Genomic DNA, 19,785 nt, shown 5'->3' with positions numbered 1-19,785 from the left:
TCATATAATAAAACATATTTAATAATAAAGTCACGAACCCAAGGGTAACGGGGACACCTATGATATTCACAATAGAAATTTAAGCAGCAGTAAATGTAAATCACATTCCCATAACCATAAAATATAAAATACCAGAGCCAACTACAATCCACAGTGATGTTGTATTCATATACAACCTCAAAATATCAAAAATACATCTAGGATCCCACAACAAAAATCTCCTGACCCTAGTACAAAACTTACCCTCCTAACGGGGTAGCACCAGTGACTCAACGGCGGCCTCGATTCGCTGGTCTTTCTGAATTTCCTGAAAATTATTTAATGTTCAGGGGTGAGACACTTTTCAGTAAGGGAAAATAAACTAAGTGTGGCAACATGAATATTTAATGTTAATATAGATATACAGTACATTTTGCATACCAAAAAACATTGATCATTTAATAACTACATAAACATATACTTTCATATTTCTAATAAATTATACGGTTCATGAGCTGTCTGGTATAACTAATGATAATATTGAAAATTTACCCATGATTTATAACTAGCTAATGTCGTGTATTACCCCTATGACGGGTTGTGCAGCCTGAAAGCGGGACCCGACAATGGCTGGTTGACCACTGTTGAGTAAAAAATGTCTATAAGTACGATGGGCCTACCACACCCTAGTTCGGATTGTTAGGTGGACGTCTACAACTTTACATTGAAAGCCACATCGACTATCCATCTCCCACCCCCTTGTGGGGTGGTTAGCTCAAATCTGAACATAGTAATCTGATCTGTATAGTTACGGTATCGTGCTCTTGTAACTGAACTAAACTATCATCTGGGTTCTGATAATACATAATACATGATAATATACAGTTTATCGTAAAAAGGTTGATAGCATTTTCCGTAATAACGTAAATATTTACGGCCTTTCGCCATTTACTTTCATATTTGTGGCCTTGCGCCAAAATCATACATGTACACGGCCTTGCGCCGACTATCAACCACGGTCTGGCGCCGAACATCTCATAAATATCATTCTGAATAAATAATTCATTTATCATGTATTTTGAAACCATAATGTACCGTATTATTTCATAATTTCTAAAACATGCTTTATACGTAAAATAACCATAACATAATATTTTTCATGTAAAATAATATTCATGCCACACAATGCTGAATACACCGTACATTCCATTCTGAATTCATAATTTCTGGCATTTCATACATATATATACATTTCTACATCGTAGTAGTATTTTCTCAAATATGCATTTTCTCAATAAAATACAAAAATAATACATGCTTTCCTAAACATAATTCTTCTAATTAATTATAATTTTCATGGAAAATGGCTACTTTAGTTTATTCCCTCACCTGATACTAAAAAGAAACCCCCTAGAATATGTCGATCCTACACTCGCAAGGTTCCTCGAACAACACCCTGAAACCAACAACTCTTAGAACAAAACTTCAGTATTTCTCCGTGAATAACATTTCCTATAACTATGGGAAGACCAAATTTTGCATAAAAAACCTTATCTTAACCCAGGGATGAATTCCAACTCAATCCCACCAACGATTTGTTTCGGTAGACTTGGAGAGAACTTCTCCAGGAGCGTTGTGGTGGCCTTGGATCGTTGATTCGGTGAACAGCGAAGCCAAAATTGAAGAGAGAGGAGAGAGAAACCGCAGGGAGGAGAGAGAGAGAGAGAGGGTTGAGCGTCGAAATTCCGCTGAAAAAATGAAGTTTGGCCTATTTATACATTGACCTTTGTTGACCTCTGAATTTTGTCGATGAGCCACGTCACCTCATTGACGAGGTCAAGAAGACAACTCGTCAACGAAATTCAGAGTCGCCCAGATATCCTCTCGGTATTTTCTCATCGACGAGCCCAAAGTGCAACGTCGTCGACGAACGCTGTGCCCTTTTTTTCCTGTTTCCATTTTTCCACTCTCTTAATTATTATTTAAATATCATTATTCTTCGGGTCATCACACTAACTCTGCTCCTAAACATTTTAACTGGAGTGGATTCGTCGTTTGGACGTCGTAACCTCATAGGTACCACTCAAGGGCTAAGGTAAGGGGAATAAATTATGTCAAGTTTATTTTAAAAATATTTTCGATTAAACTTGAGTATGTGAATTTAATTAGAATTGTGTTATTTAAAATATGCCCGATTTAAATGGAGTATGTGAAATTAATTATATCTATATTTATATTTTATTTTAAAAATATGCCTGAGTTAAATTAAACTGTAGGAATTTGATTATATCATATTTTTTGGAATATTTTGGAATAATATATATACATATATATATATTGAGTATTCAGGCATATGGAAATGGAAATTTTGAATTTATTATATGTATGTTTTGGGAAAAATTGGGTATTTGATTTTAAGTAAAACCCTAAAGATGATTATACCATTATTTCTCAGCAAAAAAATATAATTATCCCAGACAAATTATTAGATGATTATACTATTATTTTTCAATAGAAGAATATAGTCATCCTAGACAGATTATTATGCTATGAATTATCACTCAAACTGTGTGGCATGAGTAATGAATATGTTACAACATAAATAAACATGTTAGAATATTTTATGAAAATATACAGTAAAGTATAGTTTTACACATAATTATGATATGACAGATTTTTACATAATTATGAAATAACAATTCAGACGACTTTATGCTAAATTCAGTTTAGATGATTTTATGTCGAATTCAGTTCAGACGGCATATGTCAATATATAAAATGACAATTTTATACAGAGATATGATATAACAGATTTTATACAGGATTGTGAACATGTTAGATTTTATACAGACTTTTGAAAATGAGATCATGTTACAGTTTTATTTTATAAATTGTATTATATGGTATTAGAACCTTGATAGACCAACTATATTTAGAGCATGGTATCGTAGTTACCCAGATTAGTCAGTGCCACCACACTACTCAGATAGAGTGTTGGTGTATAGATAGTCAATTGTACCTAGAGAAGAGTAGTTCACCCCCCTGGCAGTTCGGACCAGGCTGGGTAGGCCTATCGTATTTACAGACGCGTTATGTTTGGCTTAGCGTGGTAGGCCAGCCATTGATAAGTCCCGCCCACGGACTACACAACCCGATCATGTGGGGTTATTACATGATACTAAATGATTGTTCGTCGAGGGAAAATCCTTTATGTATACATATATCAAATGATTTACGTACACAGACAAACTTATTACAATAAAATATGTTTATGTTGAAAAGTATGTATTTTCAATATATATATATAAGGATATTGATGATGGAATCAAAGAATCCCCCTTACATGTCTTTGTCTCAATTTCTCCTCTATCCGTTTATCTCTCTCTCTCTCTCTCTCTCTCTTCTTTTATTTTATTATTTAATTATTTATTTATTTCATTTTTAATCCTTAAAAAATCTATAAAATTACGAAAATATAATTTTCCCAATTTTCTATAAATAGGATCAGTTTTTAAATTCATTTTTATAAGAAATTACAAAAAAGAGTTGAACGAAAGGTAAGTGAATTAGATTATGTCAGATTTTTTCATAAATATACCTGATTTAAATTAAATACATAAATTTAATTATATCTACTTTATTAATACGTGTAGTTGATCATATCCATTTTTTTATTTAAATATATATGAGAATATTTTTGTTAAGAAATATTATAAATTTTATCAGGTAATTTATAAAATAATAATAATAATTTGCACGCAAATCGTGTGATGTGAGTTTATCTTATTGCATAAATGAGCAAGTATGAAATTTTTACGATGTTATGATTATTACATGATTTATTATGAATAATTAAGAGATTATATTACAAGTTTTATATGCAAAAATGTTGGGATTTTTTTATGATACTTTTTTTATTGCATAAATTATAATTATATGTTTTAAGAACCTCGATGACTCGAATGTTATGAATGTTCGGTATCACAACTTATGGTTAAAAAAAAAATTATGAGTGCAACCATACTATTGTGTAAGTGTTGCTGGATGAAAGTGAATTTGTCCTAAATGCACACCTGGTTCTCGACCAGAATGTGATAGAAAAATCTCACTTACAGACATGATATTTAATCTAATTTGATTGACTAACCAGTTAAGTTCAGTTTTCAGATCACACAATTCAGTCATAAAGGTAAACATGACACCCATAGGCCAAAAGAGTTTTTCATACATATTTATATATTTATGTGATTAAGGTCATTTATTAGGTCTAAATAATAATTTGAAAGAAAAGTATGCATATATATATAATTCATGGTCATATTTAAAGAGCCTACATGATGATTATACACATATGTGAATAGAGCCCCATTTAGTAGAGCTAAATGATAATGTGAAGAAAAAGTATAAAGGGAAATAAATATAGTTATATGCATATGGCTGGTTGGACAAAAATGATATATAATTATTCAAATGTAGTTTTTAACAATTAAATTAATTATTTTTACACTGTAAATGTTATCTTAACTACACACTGATAATAATCTAGTCTTTACTTATTGAGCGTCGTCTCACCATAATTATTATTTCATATTACAGATAGGATTGAAAAACATGCCGGAATCAGAGTAGCGTAGCGAAAGCGTGGGTGAGATTAGAAAGAGTTAATTAAAATGAATATTAAATTAGTGATGTTTTTTCATATTTTGGAATTTCTAAGGATGTTAGTTTTGATATTGGAGATATTGTTGTAATAAAGTAATTAATATTTTGGTAATAAATGTATATGAGGTTATATTTACTTCTGCTACGGGTTTGGGTTACTACTGCCATGACCCTCTGAAATGGCTTATGATAGAGTTCATTAGTGTTATTTTTTTTCAATAAATTTTTGTCGACTTTGGCTTTTCGAGACTATCCAATTAGTTGTGAATTACATCACAACTTTTGAAATATCTATTTGATTATATCTTTCTAAAGAACTTTGTCGGGGTGTTGTTCTATCGTTGTACTTACTTATTGATCGCATGTAAAAACTTTCACCTTTGTTTAATAAATGAATAATGAGTGAAAATATAAATCAATTAGAGCGTCTTAGGAGAAATTATATAGAGAACCTCCCCCTTCCCGTGTCCATCTACCCGTTTCCTTAATTATACACTTACTGAAAATGTGTCTCTCTTTAATATTAATGAATGTAGGACCAATTTGTCATATGTTTAACATTAAGGAAACAGACATACGAATACGTGGAGGGAAGAGTTCCCTGTATAATTTATCGCGTCTTAGGTGGAAACTAAAATTTTGCATTCATTATTTGTAGATAATGTAATGATGTTCATCAAATCTATCTACACGGGGTAATTTGTAATATTATAGTTGGACTATAGAGGTTCACATGGGTGGCAGTGAACTTGAATAAATCCAACTGCAATATATTGACAAAGCAACAACTGAGAATACCAAACAAATACTAAAGTTTTACGATTGAATTGCAAAATAACTTGGTATTTCTTTAGTTTTGAATCGTTCTCGAATACCAAACAAATACTAAAGTTTTACGATTGAATTGCAAAATAACTTGGTATTTCTTTGATTTTGAATCGTTCTTGAGGGTTATTTAGCGCTAATAGTTGAAAGATTAAATAGAGGGCTTGCTATTTGAAAAATCAAACTATTTAGTTTATTAAGAAGAGTCATGTTATGTTCATATACCTTGTCTGCTGGGTTGTGCAAACCATATGTCTTACTTTAATAGTTTGCAACCAAATTTGTAAGTTTTGCTGGAGACTTTAATTGAGACAGAATAATATAATGTTGGCAAAGGTATTGGTCTCTTTGACTTGTGACCTCACTAATGATAATAAAAATACAATAATTTAATTTCAAATTTTAAAATATATAAATATTATTTGACACTACATTGATTGGCAAAGAATATAATGAATTATCAAATTATCTATTATTAATAGATATAAATATTTAATTTATAAATAATTTATTTAGTTTATAAAATTTTAAGCGTGGAATAAATTGCAGCTAATATAGGGAAAGAAAAATAACACAATGGGTCCGGTCGGGTCGCTGGGCCCCGGCCCCGGCCCCAGGCCACGACCGCAACTCCCATTATCTGTAATGAGTCTAATGACCCGTGTTTTGGAAGCCCTAGAGTCTTCAAATAAATTTGAACTTGATTTCGAACCAGTTGCAGGCGCCAATGGGGGATTCGTCTAGAAAGATCGACGTCCAGAAGCTGATCTCGTTCAGCGAGGACCTCGTCGAGTTCCTTAGGAACAAAAATGATTTGAACAATCTGACACAGTGCATCGAACACTCCGAGGCTCTACAATCCTTCTGCATTTCCGATATCAACGAGGTTCAGAGTTCAATTCAAGAATGCGAGAACAAGATCAACGCGTGCAAGCAGAAGAAGGACGAGGCAAGATCTGAAGCTGCTTCGGATGCGGAGATCAACGGCCTCCAAGAAGAGTTGGAGGAGGAGCTTCGAAGGGAGCGTTCGCTTAGAGAAGAGCTCAGAGCAGTGGTTGACGAGATTAGTGATCTAGAGCGTCAGAGGGTTTCTATCGAGGAGAGAAAGCAGAATCAGAGTAGACTCGGGCAGGACAAGGTGCGGGAACATAGGAAGCTTTCGATGTACGCTTCCGTCACGAAGGTGATTCCGAGCGTGGACGATGCGTTCAAAATCTCTGGCCGTATTGTTGAAAGGGATAGGAAAACGGTTGAGATGTTTGAGTTTGATCCGACAAAGGTTTCTGCGCTTGAGTTGTGCAATAGGATTTGGAAGATGATCGATCAGTGAGCATTTGTGTAATTTTGCTTCAGATGGCATATGTAATTCAGTGACATTAGTCTGTGATCTTGTTTATACGATCTACTGATCTTTTTTTTCCCCGAGTTTTAGTGCTGGTTGCATTTTTTAAGGGTTTCTTTGTGTGTTTCTTTGAGTGTGTTCTTGTGCTGCTGATCCTCTCACTGGAAGAGACGATTCCTTGCCAGACTCCCTTCTGCAATATCACTGCTCAATATATTGTACATTTTCTTATTGCTTGGAATGTCAGGCGGAAATTAGTGTCTTACTTAACTAGTGAATTTGAATTAAAAATGTAGGCAGAAGCATGAAGTAATTCACAGCGGAAAGCAATGGCTCGTAAGGCATAATTATCGAAACAACATAATTTATTAAACAACACCTCTTGTTAAGAATTTGTGATAAACATCTAAACAACATAATTTATTAAATAACAGCTCCATTAACGATGTATTTCTATTTCATAATTGTAAGGTAATTTTGATGAGGTGTTTTCTATTTTAATCCACTCATCTCATGGGTCTGTCTTATAAAAGGAACGTCTTACATGCTCGAAGTCTAAACCTTTTATACCTCTAATGTGAGACCATGTCATGCTCTCTCATTTGATTTTTGACACTTTTCTCAGAGTCATTTATATCTTTGTAACGGTCTTAAGTTCAATTCTAGTGAGGTATTGTTCACTTTAGCCCACTATCCTCACAAATTTATCCTATAAGACATCTCACATGGTTACTGTCCAAACTATTCTTGTAAGCCCAAAATTTTTCTAGCATACATATAATGTGAGACCGTGACAATTTGCCTTTCACAATCATTTATAATTATAATATAATTATATATATATATATATATATATATATATATATATTCTAGAATCAGATTTTACGGGAAATCACAAATTTGGTGGGAATACATGCACGAGATTTGGAAATAGAAAAATATTCGTGTAAATATTGATAACATAAATTATAATGCCAAGCTTTGTGTTTGGAGCATGGATTTTCCTCGTGAATTTGAATTAAAATTTGTATAGTTGTGTATTATATTTTGTTAAAACTTGTGCAATCAAAACACAAAGTCCAAAGTCTCTCAACTTTACATTAGAATTGTATTCATTTCAACTAAAATTATTAAATTTCTAAATTAAGATTATGCTGTAGTTGGTGAACCTATCACTACGAATATAACAGTTAATTTGATTGTTTAAACAAAAAAAACATTTTACTTCATAAAATAAATTCTAAATAACAATACAAATTTTTTTTCATGACTTCATAATTCATAATAATGAATAAATAAAAAATAACGATTCACAAATTTTACCATTCAAATATCTATTCCATTCCTATTTCATGTTGGATGAAATACTAAAAGATAGACAAAGAATACCTATATGATTCCAAGCATAATTTTTGCAAAATAATTATGTCAAATTTGTGCTTAAATTATAATAATTTAGAATGTTAGAATTGCTGGTGACCAAATTAGGCAAAAAAAAAGGTGGGAGGGGGGTGGGGGTGGGGAGGAAGTAACATGGGGGCATTTTAAAAATTCAACAAGCAACCTGGCACTTAAAATCAAGTTCTTGATTAATTGGTTTATATTTTATCATCATTATTATTATTGCTAAAAGAGGCACTGCAGTGCAGCATTGTGCAAACATTGGAAGGTTTTGTTGAGAGATTTTCCAGCAGCATAGAACTACAAAACAAGGATACATATGGAGCCAAGTGAAGCTTTGGGGGAGAAAATAACTGCACATTGACCAATTAAGGGTTTGGCATTTTGGAGAAGCTTTCAGGTTTGAAGCTACTGGTAAAAGACTACATAGAGCCAGGTAGGGTAAGCAAGCAACCCAATTAAATGTGATTGATCATTTTTAAGTATAAGGTGTCTCTTACATTTGTATGATATGATGCCCAAAAGGGAAAAGATTCAGTACCTCGATCGACTTTCAGGCTCGAAAAAAGCCCAAAAAAGAGCCCAAAAATCAATTATTTTTTGATTCCTTATATGTAAGTTCCTAAAAAATTTATCCTCTCAAAAACTGATCCACCTTGTAAGAGAGAATTTGGGGTACAAAAGAGTTACAAGCTGCATACTAAATTCCATTCTGTTGATTTTTCTTGAGATAAGCTTCCAATTGCCCTGTTGTTGCCAAGATAAGACCTACAAAAGCAATTTCACAGATGTCAAGATGGTCAAATATGTTGTTAAAAGAAGGCTACTTGCTCATGCAGACATTGAGTTAGTCTGTTGGGCAATACTGAGAGGTTAGCAAACTATAAATTCCTTGGGTTTTAGATGACAAGTACATGATTTTGTCCAGAGTTCAAATAAGTATGGTTTAAAATCTCAAAACAAGACCACTCCCATTTTATTTTGCTGGAAACTAATATTTTCACATGCTGGGATGTCATTGGTAGTATTTGAATATCGTCACAATCAGCCCATCACACTAATACTGCAATTTGGTGGTCTCAAAAAAGCTTTTCACCAAAAAAGAAAGTGGGATCACTTCGAAATCTGGAAAATTCTATTATTATGGATAGCTGTTACGAAAAACATTGTGTAAATGCTATATAAAACAAACTACTCTTTGCAGATCTCAAACCGACACCCCATGAACCGATATGATGATAGAGTATGGATGGACCTAGGTCAAAAAGGGTCATTCAATGATATGTATAAGAGTTATCTCATACCAAATGTTATGTAAGTACCTAAAAATGGAGCTGAAGGTCTCCCAGGCCGTGATTTGAATTCTGGGTGAAATTGCACTCCTAAATAAAATGGATGACTTGGAAGTTCTACTATCTGCAAAACACAGGAACAAAATTAATTTCAAAAAATGAAGAGCATTGAAGCACAAAGAAATCTGCCTACTGATCGGACAGGGGATGAACCCATCAAAAGTAGATTGACCCTAGCAGGGACAAAAGGGAGATCCAGGCTTTCAGGAATTTTAATCTAGTCAATCTAAAACAAATCCTCTAGTTCATTGAGTTTTAGCCTGGATGATCTTTACTCTGGGAAAAAACCAACCTCCATTCGTCTTCCACTTTCATCCTTCCCAACAAATTTGAGGCCAGCTTCTTCTAGAGTGCCAATCGCTTCTGGGTTGACCTGTGGCAAACATTTCAATGATTTCATGGCTTTGAATATTACTCCAGGTTTATCATGCACACTGTGCTACTCATTGAATATTTGTTCCCAAAAAATTCAATTTCATAAGTTACCTCATATCTATGTCGATGTCGTTCATCCACATACTGTGAATTATGGTACCTAACAATTATCAAAAAGGTACATAAAATAACAAGCATAACAACTTTATTCCTTATTACGGAAATATGATGGGGAAATCTGGACCCAGCTCTAAGCCTCCATCATGAGCAGCTCAAATCATAGGCATAGCTGCAAGTAATTGTTTAATAAAACAATACAAATGGAGACCAAGAAGCACAGTCCTGTTCCTCTTTCTTCAACTAATATTGTTTGACCATGTTTGGAGCTTACAGATCCTTATGTTGGATTGAAATTAATGAAAAGCAGAAGATTATCAATGCATCATCAAAGAAAGTCTACTGATAGTCACACCAGACAAACCCAGCTAGATGCTGCAAACCATCTAAACTGCTAAAATAATCACTGATCTTCATACTTCATAAAATACAATGGACCCAGTGGTCATGCTCCACATTACTAGCATTCATGGAACTCAGTGGCCTTAATGACTTGTGGTCTGACATACAGGTGCATCTTACTAGTAATCTATGGTCCAAATGTTTGGAACGAATACACTGCATTAAAGCAGAGTTTGCCTTAATGACTTGTGGTCTGACATACAGGTGCATCTTATTAGTAATCTATGGTCCAAATGTTTAGCAATGGGATCCACTGAACGAATACACTGCATTAAAGCAGAGTTTGATCCTAGTAGTCAAGAATAAACGAAGTAAAAGATTTCATTTCATACAGCTTAGATGTAATGCAATCAGGAGTCTGGAACAGCGTTCTCCGAGATCCTAATCTCATTGTGCTCCCCATGTGTGTTTTTGAACCCTGCACATGAATACAAATTGATGATATATGATGGACCAAAATACGAAGAGTTTGTTTTACAAAAAATAGCTCCTAAAAAGTTAACACGGACATACCTCTGGCATGAAAATTACAACAGGATTGGGTGTCTGAGCATCAAACTCTGTGCTGTTTGCCTTTTCCAGACCCAAAACCTAACAGACACTTCCGAAGTTGGGCCAATAGATGATTTGCATATAAAAAAGGGAATCATATTTTATAGAAACACCACTTACAGATCTCGCAAACTCAATCACAGAAATCTGCATGCCCAAGCAAATCCCAAGATAAGGAACATTATTCTCTCTAGCATACTTTGCGGCCAGTATCATTCCACTCACTCCACGATCTCCAAAGCCACCAGGAACCAAGACACATGCTGCATTCTGTAAATGTAGGTTGTTCATAAACAGTTCACACAAGAAGACAGAATATCCTTCCTTTTAAAGAAAATGGTGAAACCAGATTTGTGGTCCTATTGTTGTACCAACTTCAGAAATCTCACAATCTTCTACCAGCTAACAGAGTAAATACAGGAGTAGAAATATATGAAAACCTTAAACAAGTAATCTAGTTAAACTTGGTCTGCGACGGAGCAAAGAGTGCTCGCTTGTAAGAGAGATAGAGAAACAGACGCACAGGCATGCAGTTTACAGGGTTGGGGGGAGGGCATTGGAGCTTGTGCTAGTTGTTGGATGACAAAGAAATTATTTAGTAGTGTCTTAACCTAGGAAAAAATTTAGGTCCCATGGGCGTCTTTGTCCCCATCCATAAAACAGCTTCCCTTAAGCTTGTCCGGGGGCGCACACCTAACACGGCGCCATTTTATTGGATGTTCCCCCCGTGGTAGATAGGTAGTTCAAACATTCAACTATTCAAGTACCTTGTCCACGTTACAAGGCAGTGAATAAAACCCAAACTTGCAAGAAAAAAAGTGCAGGCTTCTAGCAGCTAAAAGAGAAAGGGATGACAAAGAAGAGAGAGAGAGAGAGAGAAGACATTGAAGATAGGCATCAGAAGCAGAGGTTACCCTTAGGGTCTTCCACGCATTGGCATGAGCTTCTGGGTTCTGTACGAGGAACACAAGTTACACAATTTTTAAAAATAGTTATGGGTTTTTTCACATAAACACACAAACAAGCACACATGCGACCATTGAAAGCAAGACTGAGCTCTTTCGTTGCAGACACATGTGCGCGCACATACACAAACACACTCACAGAGAGAGAGAGAGAATAAAAATCTGCAAGAGTGAAACACACGAGGGATCACTACCAATTTTGCACTATCATCCTCAAGATCAGAAGCCGCAATCCAGTCAACTGATGGCTTCAAAGAGCACGCAACGCAAGCATGGAGAAGGGCCTGCACATAAAATGAATCTTAACTATGACAAGGATTCCACTATTTATGTCTTATTCATAGCGCACCCAAATCTATGTTTAAATCAGGAGAACATTTATTTCAAATTTTAAGTAGTCCTAAATGCAAGTATTCATAACATAAAATGATTGTTACCATGCTCATGTTGAGTCATTGATTTTTAAGAAATATTTAGGAACAATAGAGAGCCCCTCAACCCAATTAAATAAAGGATTGCAAGGATTCATCCTTGAAACCTAGTGCGGCCTATTTATTCTATCGATTATTAGACTAACAATAGGAAAATACATGAAGGAAATGCAACTTAAAAGTAGCACTGTCTATATAATATAGAGGATTAGACTAACAACAGGAAATACAATTGAATGGAAGATAGAACTTTAAAAGATATAGGAGCTCAATTATATTACCCTCTTATGCTCATTCAAGCATTCATATTCAAAAATTAAAATAAAAAGATTGGTAAACTAAGCAATATATTTTGGTAGCCATCTCAGCAAATGATATTGGACCATTGTCTTACACAAATTAAGGATGGAGCTGAAGTTACTGCCGCACCTTTACAACAGACAGATAGGAATCTGTTAGGCCAACATATTTGCCAACCATAGCAATCCTGACCTGCACTAGCCCACCGTTTATAGTCACTAACAAGAAAGAAGACATTCCAAATGAGAGTATTGCAGGCTAGTAATACTAACAGAGTTTGTGAGATTATCATATATTTCTGCTCTCTTTGTCCACTCTTGTAAATCAGGAGATGCAGCAATCCTGACACAAAATTTTAGTAAATTGTCAGATTCAATAATCTGGTTTCATAATCAGTGGCACATCTTGTTTCATTAAGAGCTAACCAAGTTTCCCTGGTGCAAATTCAACATAGTTACTAAGTTTAATATGATCTATGACTCAATCAAGATCACTTTCAAACTGTAATAAACTTTTCTCAAAAAACAATCCATGTGACTCCCAAATCAAATTCATTTGTTCCCATCTCATTACATTCTGGACGGTTCTGGTGGGGCTAAGAAATCTCTAATCTTAATGAATAGAAAAGCTAAATCAAAACTTACCTAAGTAGGTTCAGCTGTTTCAGGATGGCATTATGAACATTTTGATTCTGGACAGTGACACAAGTCAGAAACTTAGATGAAAGAGAATGGAAATATTATAAAAAGGAAATATAGCAGAGAAAGTCAAGCTGCAGGGGTTCAGGATTGATGGGGAGTTAAGAAAAGGCAGTCGAGCATAGGAGGAACAAAATTTTGCTAACAAACCCACCTGAAGTAAAAGAGGAATATGCCAAATGTTTGGAACATCATAGACATTTAGAATATTTGCAGCCTGTGGGAGACCATGGAGAGAGAAAAAAAAACTTCAGATGTGAAAATGAAATTAATTTACAAGGTCTAAGCTTCACATAACTTACTGGAACATGGCAAAATTGTGAAAGTTTCTCCTTTGTATTATCCAGTAAAGGCTGCAAAATAACCAAAACAAATATTTTACACCTCAGAAGTCATAAGCAGCAGAGGAAGTGTAGGTATGAAACATAGAGGGATGAATATTATGGTTAAAAGTTGTCAAGAAAAAGAAAACAAGCCTGTAGAAAAGACCAATGCAATTTTCTATAAACAAGATGATTCTAAAGTCTGTGCAAGTGAGACATTAAAAATGATCAAAAGCTTTAAGTTCATATTATAATTTGTACAACACAGAAACTGATGTAATTAAAACACCAGACTAATTGTTGTCAGATCTAAATGACGTCTATTGTTGTTTGGGATTGCATCAGTACTTCCCCAATTTGATGGTACAAAGAAATACTACAATGTCGTATTGAGTAGGACAAAGGGGGAAATGAAGCATTTTAAAAAAAAAAAGATTCTTGCATGCAAGTAAGCATCAGGTTAAGAAATTTGAAGTTACATACCTGAGCAGAACGACATGCTAACAGATGAGGAGTCAGGCCTAGTGCTCTCAATTCCCTCACACTATGCTGCGTAGGTTTCGTTTTCTAGAGAGAGTGAGAAAGAGTTAATTTCACTAAATTTGAAGTTCTGGAAATAAAAATAACTATGATGTCTTTGAATAAATTCCGAAAGGGAGAAGACAATAAAATCTTGAATATGGTGAATTACTTGCTCTCCTACAACACCTAGAACGGGTACAAGGCTCACATGAATGAGGCAGAAGTTGTGTTGTCCTGAGGGAAGAATTAACAATAAAGATGAGCTAGCAGAATAAACATAATAAAAACTCAATATAAAGGCATGTATGAGAATACATATAAGGAACAGTTTGTCATTCTTAATGTGGAGTTTTCATTGACTCTGCTCGTGCAATCATTACCATGTTGCAAATGTAAATCCAAATAATTCAGTTAATTGCCTCTGACATGCAAAGTCCCATGCTCATAAAGCACGGCCATTAGATAATAGCAATCCAGTCAAATTCAACATTAGCATTTCTTCAACAGACTTGCCCACACACTTCTAAGATGAAAATTGAATGGTCGAGATCTAATCAGAGTAGTATGGCAAAAGCATAAAGAGTGGTAGGCTAATAAAATGACAATCTCACAAACAAAAAAAGGAGCAGAAAACCATATTTGTGAAAAATACAGTAAAAAATGCAACTTTACCAACTGAAAAGGATAATTGTCGCAAAGCCTCAATGAATGGCATCGATTCAATGTCACCTAGAAGAAAAATAATTCAATTATTTCTAGCAGGTAAAGTGTGTGTGCATGCGTGCGTGTTTGAGAGAGAGAGAGAGATGACCAGTTCTGGCTTAGTTTTGGAAAGCTCTTACCTACTGTTCCTCCCAACTCTATCACACAAACATCTGCTGGGCCCTCTTCACCATCAACAGGAATGACAGAGACAGATTCGATCCAATTCTTGATGGCATCTGTGATGTGTGGGACCACCTGGAATCCACTCACACGCGCAGTATTGCATTAACTAATGCTCTTGTAGTGCATTGCAAAACAAATCTACACATCATTTATATAAGCAACACCTGGACAGTCCTTCCAAGATAATCACCTCTTCGTTCCTTCTCAAGGACAGACTGATACAAAACAGGACAGACTGATTATCTCCAGTGAGATTATAGACCTTAGAAATCTAATAGAATGGTTGAAGACTTTAAACACCTGATATATCTTTCCAGTAGTGATGTTATTCTCTCTTGTAAGCGTCACATCCAGGAAGCGCTCATAGTTACCCAGATCTAAATCAACCTTTAAAAAATAAATCAAATAACAGAATCATAAGCTAATATTTCTTTAAGATCAATTGAAACTGAAACAAACCTCCTACCCCTTGCAATGATAACTATCAGTGTGTTTAAGTACTAACAAAAAAAGCATACTTTAAGTGAGCACAGGTATAAAAATTAATAAACAAAGCAACATGATATTTATCCATAATGCAAAGCAACAATTTAAAATATCCACACAAACGCGAGAGAGAAAAAGACATGCAATACTATTTAACAATTGCCATTCTTTATAAATACAATATAATGGAGATAGACTCCCATGTAAACACCAGTAACATAAGCTAAGACTCTTTAGTTGAGATTCAACATTCAATTGGCCCATCTCACCTATGGGACTCACTCGCTGAAGAAATAGAATTGCCAGATAACTTACAATAATCCTATTCTGTAAGTTAGACATAATGATTTCAGAAGTTACAATTTTTACCATCTGCAACCATCCACCGTGATCACTCTGGGAATTCAAAATCACTGTCCCGTTTTGTAACTAATAAGAAATTTGAAAATTATAATTTTCACTGCCCAAAACCATCCACCATGAAAGACTCCCTTGTCAATTTGAAAGACTCCTTCATTGAGATTCAATGTTCAATTGTCCCATCTCACCTATGGGACTCACTTTCCAAAGAAGTAGAATTGTCAGAAAACTTATGATAATGTTATTCTGTAAATTAGATATAATGAATTCGGCAGTTATAATTTTCATATCTGCAACCATCCACCTCGATCAATCTAGGAATTCAAAATCATCATCCTGTTTTGTAACTAATATATATAAAAATTTGACACCTACTTTTTTCACTGCCCACAACCATCCACTATGATGGCTCATGGAATTCAAAATTTCTGTCCATTTCAGACCTCATACTAAGCACAAGACAGTTTAAATGCAAAATACCAAAGAATGAGTATCACTGAGGCATTATTATGAAAACTAACAACTCTGGCATACCACAAAGTCAGGCAGATATGAGGAGAAAAATCACAATTCAAAAGGTTTGCCCAAAGCTCAACTTCAGCAAACACAGTAGTCACTGTTTGAACTCAATTACTTCTGCAGTTTCATTTCCATTAAAATGATTAATTGTTGGAAAATTTAAGGGCCTGTTTAGTTGTGGACAATAGTTTTAATTTTCCATTTTTAGTGTTCCAAATAATTTCAGATAAGCCACTTATTTTCCAGTTTTGCAACATTTGTATAAAATTGTACATTAAACACTGGAAAATTACAAAAAAATTTGGCACTATTCAAATGTAGAAAACAGTTTTATTTTCCTTCCATTTTTTCAAATAATTACAGAAATTTCACCTTGTTTTTCAATTTTCTAAGTGCGCACAGGAAAGTTGGAAAACATCTTTTTATTATTTTCTAGATTTTGATTTCCTATATATTTTGGAAAATTGAAAAACAAGCTGTCATTTTGTAATTAATTGGAAATCTAGAAATGAAAAATGAAAACTGAATGCCCTTTTGCACAACTAGACAAAACCTTTATTTTTTACCTTTCTAACACAAATTTTGGAAAACTGAAAAACAAGGTGGCATTTTTGCATTGCCGGAGAGCTTGAAATGGAAAACAAAACTGTTTTCCGCAAGTGAACTGGGCCTAACTCTTTCCTCTATGCTATAGCAAAATGTTAGGTTTGCAGTTGACTAAATTATAAATATGCATCCACCAAATACACAGCATGTAAAAGAAATTTGATGAAATTACAAATTTGTATCCATCAAACAAGAAGAAGCAATTATAAAGTATCCGATATTTTCCCATGAAGATTTTCTAGATCACAAATATAATCTTTCTTCAATCTGAAACACATACACTACCTTTTTTGAATATATCAGCACACCTGCATGTGTGTACTTTTCTGTTAACATGTGTGTGCAGGTATGTAGTCCTTATCGAAATACAGTTGAAAGATGCATACTCAAGGATCCATCGATCGTAAAAAGATTACCTCGCCACCATCATCAAGAACGAAAACCTCCCCATGCTCAAATGGAGACATGGTACCAGCATCCATGTTCAAGTAAGGATCTGCAATTATAGATGTGAGAAACAATTATAAAAAAAAAAAGAAACCAAAAAAAATTAAAAATCAAACATTTTGTCACCAATACAAAGTTAAATGAACTAGACTACAAAGATGCAGTACCAATATATAGAAAATATTTATTCAATTAAATTCTGAAAAATGAATCAATGTAGCCATAAAAAACTAATTGGAGAAGCCCCTGTTTTGTCACCAATTAATACTAAGTGAAACGAACTGGATTACAAAGATGCAACACCAACAACAGTTACAAACCATAACTCTGCAAAGTCCAAACACCAATATATAGAAAAGGGTGCTCTTTATTCGGTTAAACTCAGCATCATGAATCAATATAACGGTAGAAGACTAAATATAGAAAAGCACCAACTTCTCCACCAACTAATACAAAGTGGAACAAACTAGACTACCAAGATGCAATATTAACACTGGTTCGAGACCATAAATCTGCAAAGTGCAGACACCAATATATGGTATCTTTATTCAGTTAAACCTGGCAAAATGAGTCAAGTCGATCAACAAAACCATAAAAATAGAAAAGCACCCATCCTGCCACCAATTCATACAAAGTGAAACAAACAAAAACTATAAAGATGTACTATCAATAGCGATCCCAAACCATAACTATGAAAGCTCAGAGGCTAATATATTAAAAGGGTATTTTTATTCAGTTAACCCGGAAAATGAATCAGTATAACCGTAAAAGCAGAAATCACCCATCTGCCCACCAACACAAAATGAAATGAACTAGACCCTAAAGATGCAATACCAAAACCAACCCCAAATCAGAACTCAACAAAGTGCAAACACCAATACATGCAAAAGGGCACTTTTTTTTATTCAGCTGCACCTGCAAAATGAATCAAGAAAACCGCAAAGAACTAAAAAGGAAAAGCACCCATTTTGCCACTAATACAAAGTGAAATGAACTAGACTATAGAGATGCAAACACCAACGCCAGACCCAAACCAGAACTCTGACAAGTGCAAAGACCGATACACAGAAAAGAGTATCATTCAGTTAAAAAGAACTCCACAAAACGATGACTGCAGGTTTAGCTGAATAAAGACTCAACAAAGTGCAAGCACCAAGACATAGAAAAGGGTACCCATTATTCAGCTAAACCTGCAAAATGAATCAAGATAAACGCAAAGAACTAAAAAGGGGAAAACACCCATTTTGCCACCAATACAAAGTGAAATGAACTAGACTACAAAGATACAACACCAACGCCACTAGGCAGCCCCAAACCGTAACTCTGAAAAGCACAAACATCAATATACATAAAAGGGTATTGTTCTCCAGTTAAAAACAACCTCACAAAACGATGACTGCATTAGAATAAAAAAAATCCCACAAGAAGTTCCATGAGACTAGACCCACAAAAGAAAACAGTAGACTATGATGCATCTAATTGCAAAATATTATAGCCAAGAACCTATTTTGATCGAGGTGACGCGCAGACCACATGCTTTGAGGACGACGCCTACACTGCTCGCCGTGACGCCCTTGCCGAGCCCACTCACCACTCCTCCTGTCACCAGTACGTACTTCATTCTCTCTCTCTCTCTCTCTCTCTCTGGTATGGTGGTTGTATACTTGTATGCGAACTGTTTGTGGTAATGTTTGGGCGGGAAGACGCTGGATTCAACGCTACGCATTCCCCACCTGCTTAGTAATCAGAGCCCTTTTTATAATGTGATTTGTACATATTAGCCATACCCTTTAAGCATCAAGCTTTGTCCTTTACCAAAGCTTCAATATTATGAGTTCGAGCCACTGTATTTTTCTTGCACGAGGGGCTCTTCCTTCTAAGCTGATAGCCTATAAAAGATTAGGCCACCCCTTACCACTTTTTAACAACTTAAGACAAAGTTTTGGTAGATTAAAGCTATGTTTAAGCTTGTGGCCTTCTAGGATCAACAATAAAAAATTATTAGTACTTGATTTAAGCTTGTGGCCTTTTAGGATCAACAATTAAAAATTATTAGTACTTGATTTGCTAGAGAAAAAGACTAGAATGAATATCCACAAAAAGGCATTTTGCCTTTTGATGCTCATAATATTTTTAGACTATTCTTTTATTTTCAATTTTTTTTAAAAAATTAATTTTTATTTTATGACGATTTAATAAATATAAATCCTCCTTATAACTATTCATTATTAAC

The 19,785-nt window shown here is 34.5% G+C and overlaps 2 protein-coding genes across 2 annotated transcripts; one reads left to right on the top strand and one right to left on the bottom strand.

Annotated features, from left to right (window-relative positions):
• The first annotated feature begins 6,049 nt into the window (after window positions 1-6,049).
• LOC131160486 (kinetochore protein SPC24 homolog) lies at window positions 6,050-6,885 on the top strand. Its single transcript, XM_058116226.1, has one exon. It carries the CDS (start codon window positions 6,194-6,196, stop codon window positions 6,794-6,796), a length of 603 nt encoding a protein of 200 aa, XP_057972209.1. The 5' UTR covers window positions 6,050-6,193; the 3' UTR covers window positions 6,797-6,885.
• A 1,762-nt stretch (window positions 6,886-8,647) lies between these two features.
• Window positions 8,648-19,438, bottom strand: LOC131159715 (uncharacterized). Its single transcript, XM_058114839.1, has 22 exons — window positions 19,056-19,438; window positions 17,522-17,601; window positions 15,435-15,521; window positions 15,299-15,349; window positions 15,089-15,206; window positions 14,919-14,975; window positions 14,416-14,480; window positions 14,208-14,291; window positions 13,704-13,754; window positions 13,556-13,618; window positions 13,348-13,394; window positions 12,976-13,045; window positions 12,833-12,895; window positions 12,167-12,256; window positions 11,922-11,960; window positions 11,128-11,277; window positions 10,969-11,046; window positions 10,788-10,873; window positions 10,048-10,096; window positions 9,854-9,934; window positions 9,532-9,625; window positions 8,648-8,977 (listed from the first exon to the last, which is right to left on the bottom strand). Exons 1-22 carry the CDS (start codon window positions 19,276-19,278, stop codon window positions 8,910-8,912), a joined length of 1,794 nt encoding a protein of 597 aa, XP_057970822.1. The 5' UTR covers window positions 19,279-19,438; the 3' UTR covers window positions 8,648-8,909.
• Window positions 19,439-19,785: the final 347 nt, after the last annotated feature.

Source organism: Malania oleifera, chromosome 7 (assembly GCF_029873635.1).
Source record: "Malania oleifera isolate guangnan ecotype guangnan chromosome 7, ASM2987363v1, whole genome shotgun sequence".
NCBI classification, from domain to species: Eukaryota; Viridiplantae; Streptophyta; class Magnoliopsida; order Santalales; family Ximeniaceae; genus Malania; species Malania oleifera.
This window is presented reverse-complemented; position numbering and strand designations above follow the sequence as displayed.

What these genes read in the sequence shown, in the direction of transcription:
- LOC131160486 (XM_058116226.1), top strand. Translation starts at nt 6,194, where the DNA reads ATGGGGGATTCGTCTAGAAAGATCGACGTCCAGAAGCTGATCTCGTTC.
- LOC131159715 (XM_058114839.1), bottom strand. Translation starts at nt 19,278, where the DNA reads ATGCGTAGCGTTGAATCCAGCGTCTTCCCGCCCAAACATTACCACAAA. An exon ending in GATTGCATTACATCTAAGCT is followed by an intron (nt 10,097 to 10,787) that starts GTATGAAATGAA and finishes GATAATTGTTAG; the next exon opens with GTACCATAATTCACAGTATG. An exon ending in ACCTTCAGCTCCATTTTTAG is followed by an intron (nt 8,978 to 9,531) that starts GTACTTACATAA and finishes TTGCTTTTGTAG; the next exon opens with GTCTTATCTTGGCAACAACA.